Source organism: Palaemon carinicauda, chromosome 22, assembly GCF_036898095.1.
Source record: "Palaemon carinicauda isolate YSFRI2023 chromosome 22, ASM3689809v2, whole genome shotgun sequence".
In the NCBI taxonomy this organism is placed as follows: domain Eukaryota; kingdom Metazoa; phylum Arthropoda; class Malacostraca; order Decapoda; family Palaemonidae; genus Palaemon; species Palaemon carinicauda.
In genome coordinates this window covers 55,741,869-55,763,995 of record NC_090746.1, presented here as the reverse complement: position 1 = coordinate 55,763,995, position 22,127 = coordinate 55,741,869, and the positions used below count along the sequence as shown (strand labels likewise).

The window sequence follows — 22,127 nt, the reverse complement described above, 5'->3', positions numbered from 1 at the left end:
TCCAGAAAAGGAGAAAGCCGTTCTTGTCCAAATTACACGGTGTAAAAATTATGTACACCAGCTGTAAAGGGTTATTCAGTATGTTCCTTATATGGAAACGGTATTTTATTTTCATATAATTTGCGGGTAGCAAAAATGCTTTTTGGGCGAGCATGCGTCACTTCTAGGGACACTTGTTTTACGTTTTTGAATTTTGATTGCTGTAAGTCGACGATGACGACACAAGAGATCAAACTAGCATAAGAACATTAGAAAATAATAAACTTTCTATCAATTTGGAGCTATCTGCTTTTAGATATACCTAGATAATGGTACACCACATAAAAATTAAAACAACAAAGAATGTAATGGTTATCAATATCTTTTGAAAATGCAAGAAAAAGAAAGTCGTCACACGAACATAATTTTTAAAGATTACCAAAAAAGGATTGTAAAGGGTAAAAATTCTACGGTCAATCTTCATGTAATTAATCTACGAATTCGATGCCATCCCTTAATAGGTTGTCCATCAGTAATTCAGAAACTAACGATATTTTCTTGATTAAAACTGTTGTTGTTCTCATCCTGTCGTTCATAAGCAAGTAATATTTAATAGCGTCCGAAATTTAAAACTTTAATTCAAGTTGTCGGCAGAGTCCGAAGCACTGGTATAATAGAAGAGTATGATGCATTAGCAAGGAGCAATTTACTTGCACAAAAGCACAATCAAATACAAATTACAAAAACTTGATATACAGGGCTATGAACTTACTTTTAAGTGATTACTGTTCAAGAAAATTATTTGTATATATATTATATATATATATATATATATATATACATATATATATATATACATATAATAGTAAAAAGAGGATAATGTAAAGGAGATGATACATAATTTCATGAATTATTTATGAATATGTTTCAAAGCGTAGCTTCGTCGTCAGGGCTAAAAACGAAACAATAATAAAAATAACTTGGTTCATACTTCATTAATTTTAATTACACATGCAAGGTAAAGACAGAAACATATAATATAGATTAACCCGACACCTTGAAATAAAATTACCAGGTTTTATTTATTTTTTAATATACACAAGGCAGCAAAAGAATCCTACTCATTCAGAAATGAAATGAAATGCTAGATGCGTATTGACTCTATGATATTAATGCTTATATATATATATATATATATATATATATATATATATATATATATATATAGATAAGCATGGGATGGAGAGCTTTTTGTAAACGAAATAAGATTATGAAAAGTAAAATGTCACTTTCTCTAAAAAGAAAAGTATTTATTCAGATGGTCCTACTAGTATTAACTTATTCATCGTAAACTTGGTGACTTACTAAAGCCATAGAACATAAGCAATTACAATTTAAATACCTATAGAAAGAGTAATGATGAGAATAACAATAAGAGGTATATAAAGAGCAACATGGATACGAAGGCAAACTAAAGTAAAGAATATTACAACATGTAAGAAAAAGAAATGGGCATGGGCAGCACATATGAGAATGACAGACAATAGATGGACATTAGGAACAACAGAATGGGTCCCTGGATATTGACAACGAAGCAGGGGAAGGAAAAGAAGACGATGTATTGATGGGACAAGATAATGTGCTGTTATACACTGGCATAGGGAGACCATTTGCGGGTGGGAATGGAAGCACATGGTTGAGGCCTTTATCCTGCAGTGGAATCGTTACGGCTGCTGCTGCTGCTGTTTATGTGTGCATATATATATATATATATATATATATAGCATATATATATATATATATATATCAATATCTTGCAGGAAGTATAATGGTAAGGTGTAGTACATAGCAACTTGGCCAAAAAAGATATTAATCCCTTGACTCATTGATATTACTGGAATTTCGTTTTCGTTTACGCCGAACTTTTTTCTTTTAACACCCATAAAATTATCGGCAACAGAATGCCATGAGAGAGAGAGAGAGAGAGAGAGAGAGAGAGAGAGAGAGAGAGAGAGAGAGAGAGAGAGAGAGGTAGCTTCAGCTTTAATGGCCGCCAAACACACGGGCAAACGCACAAACACTACGCACACATTCACGCATATCTTCCGCTCACCACCCCACCCAGTCCACCTGCTGACTCGCTCGCTCTGGTCTCACTTTCCCAGCCAGCAGGCTTCTAATACAAGATAACATTTCATGGAGCTGCCGAACAGAATCTGATGAAACTATAATACACTAACCATCAAAATTAAGATTGATATTTTCATACCCCAACACAATAACAACAACAACAACAACAAAAGAACATTAACCACAGTGATAATGATGACAATTAAACCAGTCGCAAGAATCAATAAACGAAAAAGGTATTTTTAGATGATACTACGTCATCTTCATTGTTGTGGGCTTATAAAAAAAAAATCGGAATTTCTCTTTGGGAATCACATGTGTTCATGACAATTGAAATGATGCCAAATATCATGAATGATAACTATAATGAGCTTACGGATGCAGGATGCAACACAATATGACCAAATTCCATTCATTAATGAGTAATTTTCAGGGTCGACTTGTTTGGTAATTGAATATCAGAAAAGTCGATGTAGTTATGGCGTCACATTTAAAGGCCAACTGCTTCTAGCCTACAGTGCACCATGGCATGAAGTCTACCCAGGTCGGTGTGACCATTGTGATGCAAGATATGGGAAACCCTCTTACTTGCTGCAGCGATTGCACACGTTTTAATACCATCTTTGTCTGGAGATTATTTTATGCGCATTTTATACATTTAGGATAGAGAGCTTTCCTAAAAGAATATATATATATATATATATATATATATATATATATATATATATATATATATATATATAATATCACTATACGCCTTTTCATGGGTTCCCAGCACGTCTTTGAGGGTTGCTATCCTTTTTTAACATTGGTTGCGACCACGTGTAGAAGAAATATACATACTGTATATTTTTGCATAAAAATCTTGAAATTTATAGAACAAGTCCAATTTTAGAGACAGCTAAGGACTGAAAAGGTGCAACTGACATGTTTTCAGTTGAATGTCTTGAATTATCCCCTTGTGGAAGGAGAATTAACATAAAAACTTAACCAAACCTTGAAATATCTCGTGTTTGCAAATTATTTAAATTTAATCACCATGGTTAAAGAGGCAGTTTCGAGTTTGGTGCAATATAAAATTGAATATATGTAACTAATTGTAACTGTTTTTGCATTTTTTCAGTTTTAATTCAATTAACAAATTAGGATTGATGTCTCGATAATTTAATGTCCGTATCAGATCTATGAAGACGAGTTTACCAATTTACCTATAAATGTAATACAAACGTCCCACGATACTGACTGCCGCGTCTATCTGGTTATGTTTATGAATTAAAAAAAAAAACGAAAACACGCTCTTCATACTGTACATCGCAGTCGGCAAAAGAGCTTTCAACCATCCCCATTCCCCCTCCCTCCACTCATTTCCCCTGCTAGCTTTTTGTTTTTCTTGAACTGTTGGTAGAAAACATTGTCGAACTCGTTTCCCTGAAACTTGGCAATAACAACTGCTAACGTTTGAAAACAGACACCATTTACTGGAAATGGATTACCCTTCCAATAAATTCCAATGAGGTAATAACAGAGTCTGAAAACAAATCTACATTCTCTTTTATGGTATTGTGACCTGTTTTGCACATTATGAACGGGTGTCAATGAGGCTGGTATTATGTTACGGGGAAGGATGTCGTGTTCCTGGGGTGGAAATATCTATAGCGCTTTAAAGAGACCGTCAGAGAGAGAGAGAGAGAGAGAGAGAGAGAGAGAGAGAGAGAGAGAATTTTGGTGAAAATCTAGTGCCAGAACAAACAACATGGTAACAGGGCGCATGGCAAACTCATACGCCAGGCAGCCAGATGGATTGTTGCAGAAAAACTCATATAGACCCAAAATCTTGCACGTTCTGAAAAGCTTCTCTCTCTCTCTCTCTCTCTCTCTCTCTCTCTCTCTCTCGTGGAGAGAGAGAGAGAGAGAGAGAGAGAGAGACTATAATATTTCATTTTATGAAAAAAAGTATAGTCTGATGTAATCTCTCCTTCTGAGGTTAAAAAGGAAGACACATTTCTCTACCTGGAAACGCAAAATGAATAAAAGAGGAGCGATTTTGGCAGAGTTAAACGATCGTGAGTCAGACACATGGATGGTCACCTCGCCTCACCCCCCCAGAGATCGATGCAAGCCTTGTGACGCATCTGGGTCAGGGTTCATGCTAACCCTGACCTCAAATATTGGGATAACAGTACTCTCTCCTCAGTCTACTGCAATGCCAATGTCATCTTTAAGGGGAACCGATAAACTAAAATGGCGGAAGGATATACGAAGTTCCTTCCGTATTCCAAATGCTCTCTTTGTTTAAAGTTATTTTTGCTATTATGACCTGTTCATAATCAAAGTTTTTTTTAGTGTTTTTTTATTTTTTAAAAATTAATATCATTGCGACATCTGACTTGATTTTTTTTTTTTAAACTTTAATGAATATATTTCTGTTTTGTCTGTTGTATGGCCATACGCAATCTTCCTGGCAATGTAACGACGACGCTTAAACATCGATTTGCTTGTCAACCTTCCGAATATGAACTCTAAATTCTTTTTGTCATTGCCAATTTTATTTGTTAGCAGAACCGTCTAGACCACATGTCTCTTTGTGCAGCTTATTTACGCCTCTCTGGCAGGCACTGCTTTGTTCTATTTGAATTAATTTCTTATAAACCTTGTGTGAGTGTGTTTATGTTTGTGTGTGTCGGTGCACTACACCCTTCCTCCTCTCTCCCTACTGAATCTTCTTAGCAACTACGGTGGCCTTCCATGATTCAACATTAGGAAAATAAAATCTCTCGAGTACTTTTATTTACCGCTGCCAAGTCACCCTAGAAAATTAGCCATGTTGGTGTATAAAGCTTAGGAAAAATCGCCTTAAAAGTAGGAAGTATCGGAGGTTATGTGTATATAGGTGTGTGCGTATATCTGTGTATGTATGTGCGCGCAGTGGGGAAGGGGCAGGTTGAGCGGCCTATCTTAAAGGGGAACTGCCAGACGCACCACGGTCACAACACTACCGGGTAAAGGGGATGTAGCAGATCGCTTAGAGCTCTCTCTCTCTCTCTCTCTCTCTCTCTCTCTCTCACGAAGAAAAAACACACACAAGTACATGCACAATGTTTTTAAAGTTTTTCTTATAATCCGCTGAGAATTATGTATACTTTGGATTATAGACATGTAAGATACATACACATATCATGTATAAAGATATATAAGCCATATATATATAAATTCATACATACTTATATTATATATTATATATATATATATATATATATATATAAGTATACTGTATATATGTATTTTGAGAAACGATTAGGTAAGACTAGTATAAAAAAAATTTCTTAGGAATCAATTAGTAAAATTAGTTACCATAAACAGCGTAGAATACACACTCATTACTGTATCTCAACTGCTCCAAAGTTCTACCACATTTTTTAATCTAATACTCAGAGAGAGAGAGAGAGAGAGAGAGAGAGAGAGAGAGAGAGAGAGAGAGAGAGAGACCAAATAAGACTTCTTTCAGCTGATATTTTTCATGTTTCTATTCCGTATTTTATTTTTTTTTCTTCCGTAAACTTGGATAAAATGTTGCAACAATTGACATATGAATCCTTTTCGTACCTGTTGGTGAGATTTATTGGAAGCGTAAAGCAACATTTGAATCGATTTTAACAAATTTCCAAGTTCATATAAAACATTATGTAGGACGTTGTTAAAGTAAACGAACATTTAATAATTTTTTTCATCATTCGGAAGGATACAAGAATCTCATAAAATGTAAGCAACTATATTATAATTACCAACATACACTTATTTTAATATATATATATATATATATATATATATAATTTATATATATATATATATATATATACACATATATATACACATATATATATATATATATATGACATTATATTTTCAAATTGTTCTTACATTCCATGTCCGAGAGAGAAAGATGAAGAGAAAAGGCTAATGTTAATGATAGAAATCTTAATTTTAGGTAGATCACACCTTAAAACGCAACAGACGTAGACAAAGAATTCAAATTTTCAATCTAATTTTTTTATGATATTTGGGTGGATAAACTGTTTTTTGTAGATACAATTGTACAGGAGAGTGATTTTTTTCATAAATTATTTGTATACCTATATAATTTATGTAAATGTATGTGTTTGTATGTATGTATGTATATATACTGAATAGACTAATAAAAGCGCATATTAAATGTGTGCTTGTATTCAGGAAAAGTAAATGAATTCAAGTCTATTGTCACCAAGGCCATGTTTCAGAAGGGAGCGAGAATGCGCGCTCGCATTTCTGACTAAAGAAGGTGTGCTGTTGCTGTGGCAAGCATCGAAGCCGTAGTAGAACCCTCGGCCCTTGACAAAGAAAGGAAGTTAGGGTATCCTTGTATGACTTTATGCTCCATTTACTTATATATTTACATCTTAAAACAAAGAAAATCTACAATGAATAAATCACTCACCCAATATTCATAGCATATACCTTGATATCTTTTAGCAATTATCTTTAAATTAAAATATAATAATTTCATCCCGTATCAAATTCTAATGTAAAGGCCAAAATAGTAGTTAAGGCTGTAAATTGAGTCTAAGTCTTTCATTTTCTCAATTTCCATTTCAACTAAGCCTCCATTGCTACGCTAATACGCCTCGGATTACCAGGAAGCTACCTCTTCCGTTGGTAATGAAGACCAGAATTATACCGAAATTTAACGCGATTTCCAAACGTCTCTTGCTGTTTTCACCTCTTCCGGCAGGTGGGCACTCAGTTGCTTAATAGCCAAGTAGGATATGGTGTTGTTTCATCAATAAAACCTTACTTCAAGGCTTAAACGTAGTTGTGAAATGCATACTAATGTTTGAAAGAAAATTTTGTGCAAATTATTTTCGTGGACACGTATGCTATTTTTTGCCGCTGTATCATGAATTAAATATGTCGTATTATTGTTTAAGATTCTATAAATCTCTCTCCTCTCTCTCTCTCTCTCTCTCTCTCTCTCTCTCTCTCAGGTCTGATTTTTCCACGCATTCGTACATTTATGAGCGACAGGTCCGGGAATGTAGTGAAACGTGACTCATTTTTACCGTAGAGTTTACACCTTATCTTATCCAATCATCTAGGTAAACATTTTATCACCTATAATTTTGGGTTCTTTTTTATGATGAAAGTATTTCCTGGGTAATGGTGACTAAATTTAAACAGGGCGTTTTTTTACATAGAGTTCAAAGTTGTTTCTCAGGGATAACTTATTTTATTTCTAAAGTGTATTTCCAGTAAATACTAAGCGAATAAGATAAATTTAATGTATATTAAATAAAAAAAAAAAATACCATAAAAAATCCATATTTTCCAATCATAGGATGGGGTTTTCCACTCCAAGATTGATATTTATTCTCCAAAATTTAACCATACATATAAACTGAAGCTGATATTGGTGTTGAGTTTTTAACGTTTGGATACATAGTGCTTAGTAAGAAGAGATCTGAGCTACAAAATATAACATTACAACATTTATTCCTTTTACAAATTTTCATTCATTCAAATGGGGTATGGCTCAGTGATGAACGTGTATGTATTTATATATATATATATATATATATGCGCGCATGTGTGTATGTAAAATCCATTTTACTATTAGAGGTTTTAGAAGTTTGATCCAGAGAAATCACGGCAAAGTTTAGTCTATAACTGCAGAAAGAAAGATAAAGATTTCTTGCAACAAACTTTCATAACAAGTGCTTCTTCGCACACGATGCATAAGAGGTATTCTTCAAGGAGTCGAATACAGCCTGACAATCTCACAACGCAATCATCACACTCGTACTTCTTGGATATTAGTCATTTAATTTCACCACCTTTTCTTACAGCATCTAGTGAGAACGTTTACTGACTCACTTTCTTCCCACATGTACCAAAACTTGCGAATTATACAGCTTTTACAAATACTCTAAGCATGTGTATGTATTAGGACTACATTTACCACCCCCTTATAACCATGGTTATTTTACACGTTCTCCAGATAAACATTTCTACTTAGTATATATCTTCCACCTGTGTCTATTTATTCGTATTCTGTATCTGTACTTCGTTTCCACAAAGGTTTTGTCGAACAATAGCTTCACACATCAAAACTTTTGTTTCCAAAGACTCATTTTTATTGTCAAACATTCTCCAGAGAATCTGATAAATTCCTTACTTTCCATATTCTGTCATTCACCTTCGTTGGATTTATCATAAAAATGTTCCTCCTATTAACGTTTACATTTCATTTCCCATTAAAACTCTCTTCCTTCAGTATATAAATCTATATTATATATATATATATATATATATCTATCTATCTATATATATATATATATATATATGTATGTATGTTTATTATACATTTCACATTCTTCACTTATATGGCTATTTTTATAATTTCATAACCTAGAGGAAACGTTTGACATATAAGCAGCGCCAACAAATTGTCTGTAAGTTACACACACACACACACACACACACACATACATATATATATATATATACATATACATATATATATATATATATACATATACATATATATATATATATATATATTTGTAACTTACAGCCAATTTCTTGGCATTGCATATATATATATATATATATATCTTTACACGTGTCACGAAGTGCGTGATCACGTTAGTGTTAACTGACGATTGCAAAATTGACGTTTATATCTGGATAATCGAAAGCACACGTGCCGTTATTCTGATTCCAATAAGACTCTCATGAGGTCGATAGATATTCTGGCTCATCTTGTTCCTTTAAAGCTTCTGATCTTGAGTGGGTAACTTGGTCACGTGTTGGTACTTGTGGAAATTTGCAATAGCTTTGCATGCTTGAATGTGGATTATATGAGTTGGTGTGTGTATTTGAGAGAGAGAGAGAGAGAGAGAGAGAGAGAGAGAGAGAGGGGGCGGTGTTTACCTTGCCCAGGCTGAACCAGTAGCAAAAGAATTAAAATTATCTATATACTTATATTTAATTTTCAATCGTTTAAAATGTTACATGGAATCTTGAAAACAAAAGTAGTCTACAATGGTATTTACACAATGGGTATACTTTTAGTAATATCTACAAGCCGATATTTAGAGGTAAAACGCTGATATACTAATATATTGTCTAACAACTATTCAGTATTACACAAACATAACACACACACACACACACACACACATACACACACACACATATATATATATATATATATAATTACGAATATTAGTTTAAGTTTGAGTCTATGCCGTTAGTGATTTTCAGGTCTTGATGTAGGATCGAAGAAAACTTGTGAAATTACAAAATGTCCGTTACATTACATTTTAGATCTCATGTTTTATATTTCTAAATTTATAACGATATCAATGAGATTTAGTTAATTTGAGGCATGTACTGATTCCATGTTTTCTTTTCCAGGAGTAAGCAGTGAGCCAACAGTATTTGCATGCTGGCAATACAATACAGACTTCGTTCAAATTTCCCTGGTAAGATTTAGCTGATAGTGTTCCGTTTGAGTAATGATAGCATTAAGGTATAGAGAATAAATAAGAAATATATACAATTTTTTTTAATGTTTTATAATTATCTAAGTATTGTGTCTCACTTTCTCCTTTTTCTTTAACAATTCAATTCATCTTATGTCAAAATTTTCAAGGTATTTTAGAAAACGTAATTGTATTTACATTATCACTCGATTATATTAAATATTCATATTTCAGTCTCGAAGAGAAATATATGCTGATATTAAGTAAAAAAAGGATTATTTGTTAAGTAATATATGTAAAAAGAGGATTATTTTTTAAGAATTGTTAACTCTATAATCAATAAATTTATTATTTTTGCCATTATTAGTAGGCAAATCTGTGCACTTTCGCTGTTTTTATATCATGTATTGAATATTGAAAGAGAGAGAGAGAGAGAGAGAGAGAGAGAGAGAGAGAGAGAGAGAGAGAGAGAGAGAGAGAGGCGGTAGGGGTAAGAGAGAGGGGGTAGAGAGAGAATTGAATTTAAAAAATAAAATAAACCTCTAAAGCTTGACTTACAGGAATGAGTGACTTCAAATGAACAAATGTCAAATATCGTTGTCTGAAAAGGTCAATTAAAGCGCAGGAAATGATATATACACGCATTGAATTCCATTTGGTCAAGGTTTAATAGAATGGTTTCTTTCCTATATTAAAACGCTTCTTATGCGTTCATTATTTTTATTAAAATTCCATTCACTACCCTGTTACTACACATATACATATATATATATATACATACATATATATATATATATATATATAAATGAAAATCCCCGATCAAAGAAATTTTCAAGCAGATTTGGAGGAAATAATATAATGTTTTCACTTTGATTATTTTCATCATTATAAATTGAGGAAATTTCTCGAAAAAAAATGCAAAAGAGGTTAGTCAATTAATTTTTCAGATATATTTATTAGTTATCTCTGTACAGTTTACTCTTACTCTTTAATCTTTCATTGGTATGTATACTTCATTGCTAGTAATCTATAATTGTTTAGCTTATGAAAAATTTTGAGGTTCATTTTGTATTACGTAAATAAATCATTAGAGGCAATTTTTTTGTTTGGTGTAAGAAAATCGAATCTACCTGATCATCCTATAATATACAAGAGAATATGAAATTTGTTTGTGTAAGATTTATTATACCAATACCTCAAGTCGTCATTAATGTAGGCTTTTGAGACCTGACCTGAGCAAGATTTACAGAAAAGTGAACCTTTGGGTGCCATAACTATGCAAAATATAAAGTGCAAGTCACACCCAGTATAATTTTAGGCTTATATCACACAGCTAATTAAAACCAATGGCAGTTAACATTCTAAATCTCTTGCCGTCAGTGTAAAATCTTGAGAAATTCCAAGACACCAGTCTTGGAAAAAAAAGGAGTAATTTGTATCATTACTTCTGACCCACCTGAGATAGAATGATCAACATCAAATTTATGCACATACATATATACATATACATATATATATATATATATATATATGTGTGTGTGTGTGTGTGTGTGTGTGTGTGTGTGTAAAAATCACGAAAGCTGACAGGTGATGAATATAAAATGTATCATACCCACGAAAAGAAAAATTAAAAGACTTTTCCTTTTTCCTTTCATGGCTAATATATATATATATATATATATATATATACATATATATACATATATATATATATATATATATAAATATATATACATACACACACATATATATATATATATATGTATGTATATATATATATATATATAATGCGAGTATATTTGTGCAACTGAGTATACGTCATACATTTATATATAAATGCATGCATTGTGTATATCATCTTGAAGTTATTGTTGTACTTTTTCAGAATATCATGGAAGCTTAAAACTATTTTGCCCTTTTGTTTGTGATTTTAGAATAATTGATGCACTCAACAAGATTATACGATTCTCAAAAAAATCTTTTCTTTCAGACTGATTAAACCAGGGACGAAAAACTACAATCAAATTGTGAAGAAATAAGAACTATACCAGAAAAAACGTGTACATTGAAAAAAGTAAAACTGACAGCCATGCCTTTTATTGACGACGATCTTTTGTGGTGCCCGGACAATGATGGCAAGATGGTTGACCTTTCTTGTCTGGTGAGTCACACTACCGTTATTGAAATTTTTATTTTTGTGTGTGTTGGGGGATGTGGGGCGATCACTACTGAGTTAACTAGGCAAACTATCGACGAGCAATTAATTATTTACTCTTTTATGCCAGAAGATGAAAGATTTAACAAACTAATGAAATGTATTGTACTTATGATACTGAAAAATACAGCCGTGTTGTGTTTATGAGTTGATTAAATACCATTTCCTTCATACAGGATTAAATTTCAATGAAATTTCAAGAAAATTTACAGTGACGCTAAAATTACTGTTATATAAAAGATAATTTGCATAATGAAATGTAACAGGAATTGCTTTAAAAATTTCCCTTAGTTTGCGAAAAATCGAATACTTTTTGGATAATTTATAATTAATGATTTACAAGAGCGCTGAAAAACACACAAAAGCACAAAACCAGTATAGTATTGTGATATCCTTGTACTACTGTTTAAATCATCTGATATCTCTTTTTTTATGACTGATTACCAGTTCAAATTAATAAGTAGCCGAGCAATTACAGTGTTACATAATTTATTATTTAGAAAGTCTTAGAACACTGGATGTCACTACACTTACTTTAGGTAGAAGTCGATAAACATAATGTCATAATTTACATTCACCCCTTTTCTATTATTCATCTATTTTACGCTCATATGAGTTTGCCGAATACAAAACAGATGAGGTTTGTTTAATTTTAAAGTTATTGGAGATTAATATTCTACCGTATAATCTATTTTGTACAAGTATATTCTTCCTAAAGAAATGTCCGTACCATAATCTAACATAAAGTCTACCATTATTACCGTTTTCTTTGATAAGCTGCAGTATTCTAAAGTCTCCCATCCTAAGATATTAAGTTTTCTTTCTTGTTCAATCAGATTCTCGTTTTCTCTTAATGTGTAAGGATATCTTCGTTAAATAAACATTACCATTCAAGTTCCATAATTTTCACAAAATTACTGTATTATATATATATATATATATATATATATATATATATATATATATATACATACATATATAGATAGATAGATAGATAGATAGATAAACCATATGTAATTTACTTAGCATTATAAAGAAGTTTTATATATGAAACGGGTTGTAGATTAGTGACAAAATACGTTACTTAAGAAACAAACAATGTTTAAATTCCTTACCTCAGAGTATGCATCATTTCGAAATTCTAAGACCATTACTCATTGCAGGACCCGGGAGGAGGAAGTGGTGTTTGCAACAGTGCCACACCTGGAGGTAATTCTAATGAGATGACACCAATGGGAATGGGTGTTATTGGAGGTTTAGCATCGTCCAACCCTACCTCAGCTCCTGAGTGTGGGGACCTCGCTGAACTCTCACAGGCTGATCTGAAGGGTCTGGTGGGAGAAATAGCTGAAGATGAAATCTTTCCCAACATCTCAGATCCAAACTTTGAACTGGATAATATTTTTGCAGAGGTAATTTATTATGATTCAATTTTTTATAGTTTTTAAAGTAAATATTTGACATTTTTAAATTCTAAAAATGTGTTAACATGATATATTTACAGTATACAAAATTCAGATTATAGCGAACAAACTCAATATTATTAAAAAGAAACAATGATTTTCCAAAAATGCAAATCAGAGCTAAAATTAGTACTAAAATAAAAAAAATAAAAAACTAATTTTAAACACCATCATATACGGGAACATATACTACATATTGAATAAGGTTGCTAGAATCTAGTTCGTCATTCAAATGGGCGCTATACACGTACACACACACACACACACACACACACACACACACACACACACACACACATATATATATATATATATATATATATATATGTATATATATATATATACATAGCAGGGCACAGTAAAATTAAGATTCTGTATTCAATTTACAATATTTGCTTTAAAAAAATTTCCAAAGAAAGGTTTACAGTGGAATTAGCCAGGGATTCATATTTCATTTATTTCTGAAAAGCCAGTTAGCTTATTTCCTCCAAGTTGTTTTCAACAATACAAATGTTGTAGTCTTTTATATAATGGTGACTGACATTTAGCTCTTACGGAAATTTCTCTCCCAAAGGTTTGATATGATCCTATTCAAATAATTCTCTTTATTTCCTAAATTCAAAAGAATAATTATATCTCGAAAGTATGAGTTTTCTTTCTCAATACAAATTCACTTGATTTCAATCATTACTCCAATTTTGAGGACCAGTTAAACAAAAAATTAGGATAGATATTAGGATATACAACCCTGTAAATTAAAACTTAATTCTAAATAATGTACAGTACACATTTTCAAAAAAATCCTCCCTGTACTGTTGAACCTTTTATAATAGTTTATCATGATAATTTTTATAGATTAAAAGCTGTTATGGACATATTTATTTCTTCTCAATAGGTTAAGTAACTTTCAAATACAAATGGATCATTGCCATCGTAAAGAAAACTAAGATATTTTTCATTGAAATATTACACCTGAAAAGACTAATTTTGTTGCAAAGAAACCCGGATATACCAATTAAATAAGTTTTTTTTTTATTTACTTGAACTTGCTTTAATATATAATGTATTTCTTTTATGTTTTACATTTTTCCTTCTAAAATTCTTACAGAATTATGATAAAACTACCATACTTAAATTTTAAACATTATGTCTCCTTTAAGCTAAAGTGTTTGTGATTTTTCTTATAATCTTCATAGCTTAATATTACGTATGGAGCAACTTTGATTGTAAATATTCAAATTGATGTATTGCACATGATCAGTTATAAAACGTAAAAGGTGAGAGTCCTGTAATTGTGATATTATGTAACGTAGAAACAAAATTACCTGTTTATTTTTATGATAGAATAGAAATGATTATTTGGAAACTATCATCTATCCACTAAAGATACAGGATATCCACTTTCCCCAAATAGAATTAATTACCATATTAGTTAATCTTTACATAAATAATAAAAATTAATTCTATAATGTACTGGCACTAAACTAGGTATTTTGATTGTTATGTACAAACATTACCATTACTGTAGTAGTGAGACCTTCCTATGGATCATTATTTCCAACATTAAGAAATTCACTTCGATTATTATGATATTAAAAATTTAAATGTTACAAAGTTCTTCCCCCGGATCAACCATATCTTAACAACGACTGTTTTTTTCAGGTTGATGATAATTTTCTGTCAAACCCTGTAAATAATGATAGAATACGTGTTCGTACAAGAGATGAATCAGTTCCAGCCATCCCAACAGATTCAGCAAAGACACCTTCAGATCTACATCTCATTCAAATCAAGCAAGAGCTAGAACAACTTGGAAGTGTAAGTGCACAATTTTTGGACTTTATTAAGTTTCTATATTTAGATTAAGGCCATAATCACTTTTTAAATACCATACTCCCTGGTTGGTTATATAAGGGTTTTATATTTTGACTACAATAACATTCAAAGGAAAAGATATAGGCAATTAAGCTAAAGGCTAAAGTATCTATCAACCAGTCAAAATTATTTGTAATTTGGCAGGTTTAATAACGAGTTGTGTCTCCATTTACTCATTCATATGAGATGATTTTCATCTATGATGGTGATGATAATTATTCATAATCATAACAAACCTTTCAAACTCTTTCACCCATTAAAATTTTTTTGATTTATTTTTTCTATCCAATTTTTGGTACTAATCTAAGTCTAGAATCTAATTTGTATAAAGTTTGGTACAACATTAAGCAAATTTAAGTCAGCATGTACTCTAGTGTATTTTGTAACTGTTTCTTTTCATAAGTCTTTTTTTTTTTTCAGAGTGACGAGGAGCCAATGTCTACCATGGAAACTGTATCCAGTACCAGTACCTTGACACCGCTCTCACGTTCATCTCCTTTATCAATGAACACTAATCATACTCATTTAGTGAATCAGCTCATCAACAATCCCCAACTCTCATCCAACAATCACAATGTAAGCTCTCAATCTTTTGCAAGTTTGCTCAATGACTCTGATGTGAATGGGGTTGGAAATGGATGTTCCAGCACCTCTCTTCTTCAGAATGCCTTGCAGAATAACACTTCCACAACTGGGCCAATCGATACTCGTCACATCAAGAGAGAAAATTCTGTGGCTGCAGCAAATCCTCTTTTGGCTGGTGAGCTGCATTCTTTTATTTTGTTTTCAACATCTTCAATCTGTTAGTTTTTACTTTAAATGCCATCTTCCTTTACTAATATTATGATTTATACTCCTGATTACTAGTTTTCCTTATAATAGAGTGATGTGCTGTTTTTTTTTTTTATTTTATTTTGATCAATTTGAATAAGTACAACTTATGAAAAGTTTAGGTTTAGATTAGCGTAAATGACAGTCATAAAACAAATACCATACACCTCTGAAATAGATTGCTTCATATCATAGCCCAACAGCTTACATATTTCCATTTCTTTTAATTTTTATATTCTAAAATCTATCTTTTGTTTCAAGAAGCATGGCCGATCTCTCACTGGGCTTTTTGGGAGGACTTGGGTATGGATTACCGTTTTTGTTTCCCTTTTGACTGATTGCAATTTAAAATCTTAGTAGTCTCCCCTTGCAAAGTACACTTTATAATTTAGTTTTTTAGTATGATATTTCTAGAAAGTGAACCTTTATATGTTGTCTTTGTAATGCATTACAGTGGCCCATATTAAATATTACCTTTTTGTAGAACCCTCTTGTTTATCTGCTTAATATAATAGACTATGGATTCCATCTAAATTTCTAAAAATGTAAAATGTTATCAAATGCCTGCCAGATATCTTTCAAGTGGAATATTGCCCTAATTGACATATCTAGCAAAGTATATAAGTAAGCATGTCCCTAAACTCTTGTATTCTATTATCAAGTACTATATTGTACTATTATATATAAGAAATATGTTATTAAAAGGAAGTACATTACAAGGTATCATTACAGATTTTTCTAGATTGCGTATTTTACATATCACATTACTGTTCAGGATGGGATAAACACACAGGTTTACTGGTTCGCAATGCAAAAAACAGAGATAGACATCTTTTGTGAGCGAATAAGGTGTTGTGATATCCAGAACCAATACGTTTCATTACTGTGGGTAATATATTCTAGTCTAAATTATGATTTTTTAGTTATGACTTTTCTAGATATTTAGAAACTAACGAAACAGTCTTAGATTTTCATGTAACATATTCTGGGAGACAAAATTGGTGAGGGTTTTATGTTAAAACGCTTAGACTTATAACTGATACCTCATACAAAAACTAAAGATAGCCTATGCGCCCCTCCAGAAGGCTGTCATTTCTCTTAACAGATCAACCCACCTTCATGTCAGTGGTGAGAGACTTTTATTCTCAGTTGCTATCATCTTCTCTAATTAAGTACTTGGTAAATTTTATTAGTTTCACATAGGATTTTAGGAATCAGTTAGTATTTCCACAGGGCAAGGTGTATGAATCTCTCACATGGAATAGATACTTAATTTTTTCTATTTTCGATTGACTTATTTGACTGGTGACTTGTTTCTGCCATACCAACCTTATCAATTTCATGTGGTCATTTTACAAAGACAATATCTTTAACTGCATTTCAAGCAGTATGTGATCACAATTTCTTCATATACAAGTTATATTTTAAAAGTTTTCCTGTCTATTACATCTTAAGTTCTCATAAGAAAAATGTTGCTTGAATAGAGATCATAGGAATACCTTAGTGTCTATTTAGAAGATCTTACATCTGTGCATGCAATAAATCTCTAGTACATTATGAGGTGGAGCTTCTTATTTGAGTATTTGTGCTCAAATTTTTGAAGTATGATATTGCTAAAAAATGCAATGGTAAAATTACTAGCAGAGATTTTTATACTGTACTGTATTCTTAGTTAAACGAGTAGATGAATACAGTACATCAACAGTTTTTTTTATTTAGGCAAGACAAAGATTTCCCTTCTGTCGTTATGGGTATACTTATGGATTGATTGTTTAACCTTTTTTCCATTATTTCCTTTGGCCAAACTAAATGGTCGCACGGCAGTGTACTGTACTATAAAGGCAATCGATAGGCAATAGTGCTTCAAGGGAAATTACAGCACATCCACCACAAAATTGTTCCATGAGTTATTGCTTATTGCAAGAGACATGTCTTGTTCAATTTTAATCATCATACAGCAAATAATTGTGATGAGAAATCAATATTTATATGAGGAAGTTCATCATCATCTCATGTCATGCCAGTCCTGGATCCGTTGCTTGGCTGTTTCAGTGGTGCTGAAGAGGTCTTGATTTGTACAAGTGAGTTCCAGTTCAAATTAACGAGGGATGTGTTGTATTTTTTTGCACTGAATAGCCACACTGGCACTCACTAGTGGATGAAAGTCTCCATGTATAGGTGTTATTGCCAGTCTTATCCACTCTGGTTCTTGTTCTATTTCATGTTGTCCAGTTTTTTCTTGAGAGGATTTGTTCATTTAAGTTCTGGATGGTAGTATTTGGTGAGCAGTGGACCCATTCTCTCCACTTTCCGAGCTCATGTTGAGCTGACTGTTCAAGATCTAAACTATAATTGTTCATAAAGCTCCTTTTGAAAATCCGTCTTCTTGACTATGCTTCTGTGTCATGGCATGAATGTCTGTGGATATGTGGTGGTGCAATGTCTGCCAATCTGTAGAGCACGGGAAGTGGTGTTGGTTTCAAGGTGCTGGTTATCATTCTGCTTGTGTTCTTAAGCTCAGGATCTATTTGTGACCGTGGCTTGATCTTGCCCATAACTGCTGAGCAATATTCAGCAGTAGAGTAGCATAGTGATAAAACTGTTGTCCTCAGTGTCTTCGGATTTTTTATCCAGTGAGAGTTAGCATATTTTCCTAGTAGATTGTTTCTTGTGGCAACTTTCGATTTTAGTTTCCTTACATGTTCCGCAAAAGACAGAGACAATAGATGATGGTATCTGAAGAGTTAATTTTTGGTAGACTACTTGCCCACCATCTCTATATCTACTTATATCTCCCTCACCACAGATAAAAGCATTTTCCTTTTTTGTGGCAAGAACAAAAAATCAAAAATTTACTTTTTTTAAAGATGTTTGATATAAAGTGAGTTAAATAAACATGAAGTTAAATACTGGATGAGAGACCTTCTGAACATGAACTAGATCTGAACAGTAGCACCTCCATTACGGATTTGCTATTCTTAATTAATAACCACCTTCACTTAAAAAGATAGAATAACTTATATGCATTAGATTTAGCTCTTGTAAATTTTTCATAAGAGTTTTGTGGATTTTATTTATTCCCGCAGCATAATGGTTTTCCCATTATGCTTTATCAAGTTTCAGGAAGCCAAAAAAAAAAAAAAAAAAAATTGCCTCAGCGTTGTTTTCCATTCAAGATAATCATGTCATGTGATCAATTAGCATTCTCAAATGGTTCCTTAATCCGTGAGTTTAAACTCATCCCCCTTCCAATGAATTTTCCAATTCTGGTTCTTCTCTTATTTGGATTTGTTTTGGCTAAGACAGATTGCCATGTATCTTTAACCATTTCATGAGTACTGGACTGTTAAACAGTTGGGCATTAGGGAAGTTTTTTCTATTTTATTCTTGTTCTTTTATGATTAAAGCACTTAAGAAAAGTAGGCCTTTGCAATATCTCCATTAAATCTTGCGTACCGCTATATAAGGATGTATTTCTAGTTAACTGATTCACCACGTGTCATCTACAAATATTTAGTTGGTTAAGTGATTTTTTTCCCTTTTAGGATTCAAACCTTACATATTAAACAGCTATATCTGAGAAATTTTGTAATTTGTTGATTCAATGTAAAGCAAAAACCAACAATAACTTTCCATATGGTGGTAGTGGCAGTTATTTCTCTTTTACATAATATTTTCTAATGTTTCTAGAGTCTTCATCACAGTTTTCAGTGTGATTTTCACTATAGCATTGTATAGCTTATGAGCAAAGTATTGTATTTCATTGAATGCTCTCTTCTTCTTTAACATTTGCTTAGCCCAAATGCATTAACAGTGAATTTGAGTAAGCTTTGATAGGAATAACGTTGCTCAATTATGAGTTCTTTTCTTCTACTTTTTGGTATTTTTTTATCCTAGAAACCAGGATGAACACTAATTTTCGATTGAGAATGATATATTAGGGATGTCTCACTGTGATTGGTTTGTTAACCATTTGTATCAATAGAAGTATAGCAGCACTAATTTACAGGCTACTTCTGTTTTTTCCCTGTATAAATTTTCTTTTTCCTTTCGTTTCTCGATGATAAATGGTTAATCTCACTCCATGCGTGTACATCCATTCAATTCAACATATCCTGAATGAATATGATACTAGAAGGGTACTTCCTTCTTTGCTTATTCTGGTGTAGAGGATTTTCAAATAGAAGATTTCTTCATGATTATATTACATGGATTGAATGGTATATTCTATTGTTGCTTTAATCCTGATACAAATTGTTTCCAGTATTTCTTTGACTTCATCAATTACTTGATGTTGTCGATTTGGAATTATCAATAAATATCAACATCATAGGTAGTAGGTTGGCCAGGGCACCAGCCACCCGTTGAGATACTACCGCTAGAGAGTTATGGAAGTCCTTTGACTGACTAGTCATTACTTCATTGGATTCTTCTCCCTGGTTACGGTTCACTTTCCCTTTGCCTACACATACACTGAATAGTCTGGCCTATTCATCACAGATTCTCCTCTGTCCTCATACACCTGACAATACTGAGATTACCAAACAATTCTTCTTCACCCAAGGGGTTAACTACGGCACTGTAATTGTTCAGTGGCTACTTTTCTCTTGGTAAGGGTAGAAGAGACTTTAGCTATGGTAAGCAGCTCTTCTAGGAGAAGGACACTCCAAAATCAAACCATTGTTCTCTAGTCTTGGGTAGTGCCATAGCCTCTGTACCATGGTCTTCCACTGTCTGGGGTTAGAGTTCTCTTGCTTGAGGGTACACTCGGGCACACTAATCTATCTAATTTCTATTCTTGTTTTGTTAAAGTTTTCATAGTTTATACAGGAAATATTCATTTTAATGTTGTTACTGTTCTTAAAATATTTTATTTTTTCTTGTTTCCTTTCCTCACTGGGCTATTTTCCCTGTCTGGGTCCCTGGGCTTATAGCATCTTGCTTTTCCAACTAGGGTTGTAGCTTATCAAGTAATAATAATAATAATATACTTTTATTGATGCGTTGCTTCAAGTTATCATGTTTACCTAATCTTTACTTCTTAGAAATCTTATCACTAGGAGTAAAAACATTTTCTGCCTTGGAGTCTTGCAACTAACAATTAGGACTTGTGTGAGTCTTTAGTCAACTTCCACATATCCTTTATGCCATTCCTTCTCAGAAATTTCAAAGAAGTGAAGTTACAATTCCAATACTGTATTCATAATAGTATCTGTTTAGGATTTGTGGCATTTGTTATTAGATGGTATGGAAGTCATACATTGTTTTTTTTTTCTTACACAATTACACGGTAATCTTTTTAATAATACTACATAAAACAAATTTTAATGTTTTTTTTTCTAAATTATGCCAACATTAGGGTGTCAGTATCAGATTAGAATTATTATAACATTTTAATTTTAGTAAATAAACTTTCTTATGTCCCATCTATTCACCATAGAACTGAATGCTTTAGTATTTATTACTCTAACGACTTGCAACGCATTAGGTTTGATATTTTTTATCAATTTATTAAATTGTGTGTATTATAAAAACCTGTCAATAAAACCCAATTTCTAAATTTATATGTGTAGATGTTTAATTAATATTGTCAAAATTAACAATTAGGAATAAGTGGAGTTTCAAAAGGACTTATGCATTGAGAATCCTTGTTAATATAATTGCCAAGATGTTAGATTGAAGCATTTATCAGTTGAGTTCTTATATTCAGCATATTTATATCATAGCTATGTTCACTTGAATAGGAAGCAGTTAAATAAATAATGTACGTATATTAAAGATACATTCTTAAGCTCAGGAGTGTACTCCACTTTGAATACATTGATATACCATACACAAGGGTAGAATTTCCTTTAATTTCATTCAGGATTAAATTTACCTCCCTGACGGACATCTATGAAGCTACCTAATTAAAAAGAGATGAAATGGCCATACAATTTATGAACTATTTTGAACACAAGTAAGTTTTCTTTATAACCTATAGTCACTGAATTCCTCTTGAGTGTATGGTTATCACACCATTCTACAAGAAATCTGTTCACCTTAGTTTTCTTTGTCCAGTGACGGAAGTATGACCAATATTATCAATAGCATGATAATATTCCTCCTTATGTGACT

General features: G+C 32.2%; 2 protein-coding genes across 13 annotated transcripts in view; one reads left to right on the top strand and one right to left on the bottom strand.

The window, feature by feature from the left end:
- LOC137616459 (U7 snRNA-associated Sm-like protein LSm11) overlaps positions 1-13,013 on the bottom strand; it is a 288,656-nt gene extending 275,643 nt beyond the window's left edge. The window contains exon 1 of the mRNA XM_068346254.1: positions 12,957-13,013. Coding sequence (XP_068202355.1) covers positions 12,957-12,992 — 36 coding nt within the window. The 5' untranslated portion in view covers positions 12,993-13,013. The remainder of the gene's footprint in view (positions 1-12,956) is intronic.
- The window catches only part of Eip74EF (Ecdysone-induced protein E74), a 400,337-nt gene that overhangs the window by 254,551 nt on the left and 123,659 nt on the right, over positions 1-22,127 (top strand). For 10 of the 12 annotated variants that reach the window (XM_068346240.1, XM_068346241.1, XM_068346246.1 and 7 more), the window contains 6 exons: positions 9,559-9,626; positions 11,617-11,787; positions 13,005-13,253; positions 14,967-15,122; positions 15,600-15,939; positions 16,272-16,313. In XM_068346240.1, coding sequence (XP_068202341.1) covers positions 11,716-11,787; positions 13,005-13,253; positions 14,967-15,122; positions 15,600-15,939; positions 16,272-16,313 — 859 coding nt within the window. In that variant the 5' untranslated portion in view covers positions 9,559-9,626; positions 11,617-11,715. The remainder of the gene's footprint in view (positions 1-9,558; positions 9,627-11,616; positions 11,788-13,004; positions 13,254-14,966; positions 15,123-15,599; positions 15,940-16,271; positions 16,314-22,127) is intronic. The other 2 variants (XM_068346250.1, XM_068346251.1) reach the window with 2 other exon arrangements.